Source organism: Dichomitus squalens (genome assembly GCF_000275845.1).
Source record: "Dichomitus squalens LYAD-421 SS1 unplaced genomic scaffold DICSQscaffold_68, whole genome shotgun sequence".
In the NCBI taxonomy this organism is placed as follows: domain Eukaryota; kingdom Fungi; phylum Basidiomycota; class Agaricomycetes; order Polyporales; family Polyporaceae; genus Dichomitus; species Dichomitus squalens.
In genome coordinates, this window is record NW_006766950.1 from 164,335 (window position 1) to 165,634 (window position 1,300).

Below are 1,300 nucleotides of genomic sequence, written 5' to 3' on the forward strand. Positions count from 1 at the left end.
GCACCAACCTCCATGGTGCCTTCCTGCCAGTCAATGTCCGGGTTGACCCTACGAAGCCAAGGTAAGCCTAATACGACGTCTTCGGGGCCCAGGTCCGTAACTAAGAACTCGAGCCATTCCGTGTAGTCGCCCATAAGTACTTGTAATCTAACGTAATGGGAGATGCTGCCTGCACTGTTCTTGGAGCCGTCGATGTTGTAGAGGGGAATATCTCTAGCTAGCCTATGTAAATAGACGTTGTTCTTCTTTACGAAACGGTGGCTGATGAAAAGGGCCGTTGCCCCACTGTCTATCATAGCTGCGGAACGTACACTACGGTTTCTGCCTTTAAGTATCACACTGACGCGGAAATGTGAGCTGGATGGGTTTAATTCGGGGATGATACACGAACTAACACTATCGTACAGGCAGGGGTCAGGGATCTGCGGAGGCAAAGAGTCCGTAGTCGTACTGGAGGGCGCCGCTGCGGCAGCTTTCACACGCGCCCGCTCTAAAAAGACTTCTGCAGAGAGGCAAGCTGGTCCGCGAGGGCCTTCTGCTACTCCATGAGCTGCGCGATGAGGGCGTTGGTTGCTCCGGCGTCCGCAGACGTGGACATCGATGCTGCGACCTGGAGTTCCTCGGGTCCCTCCTCTGTTGCAGCGAGCTTCTGCGAGCGGGGCTTCTTCAGGAACTTGTCCATGCACACTGTCTCGCGGTGCCCTACACGGCGACAGTAACTGCAGATGTCCCGATCATGGCCTCCGTCCTTCTTGACGTGCACCGTAGACCCGCAACTGTAGCACTTGCCGCGCATGAGGCGGTTGAACTCTTCGCGCGTACGGGTCGCGTTGATGTCCATTGCATTTGGGTCTCTGGCAGGCGGTGTGAAGGGGGTGGTGTGCAGCGGTACGGCCGGCTTGGTCGCTGTGGTGGTGGTGGTGGTGCGTCCGCGCTGGCGTTCTCGTTCAGCACAGCATTGGCGGACACGGACGTCGATGTCGGAGGAGACGGTGATGAGGTCCTCTAGAGAAGCGATGGGCCTCGCTGTGTGCACCAACTTGTCCTTGATGGAGTCCGCTAGGTGTTCGTAGAAGCGGTCTCAGAGGTCGGCCTTGGAGTAGCCCGTGCGGGTGGAGAGCTCGTTGAACCGTGCGGCGTACTCCGGGACAGTCATGGAGCCTTGCCACAACCTGCGGAGGCGTTCCTTCGCATCGACCGCCTCGTCGACTGTCTCGAAATGGGCCTTGAACTGGGTGTTGAACAGGCGCTGGTTTACACAGCTTGCCTAATACAGCCGTCACAAGATATGGAACGGCAC

The 1,300-nt window shown here is 57.6% G+C and overlaps 1 protein-coding gene across 1 annotated transcript; it reads right to left on the bottom strand.

The window, feature by feature from the left end:
* Positions 1-538: 538 nt before the first annotated feature.
* DICSQDRAFT_70917 (uncharacterized protein) lies at positions 539-1,006 on the bottom strand (the record flags this gene model as incomplete). Its single annotated transcript, XM_007370479.1, has 1 exon — positions 539-1,006. A coding segment is annotated over one exon (468 nt), but the record flags the coding sequence as incomplete, so codon positions are not given.
* Between the last annotated feature and the right edge of the window lie 294 nt (positions 1,007-1,300).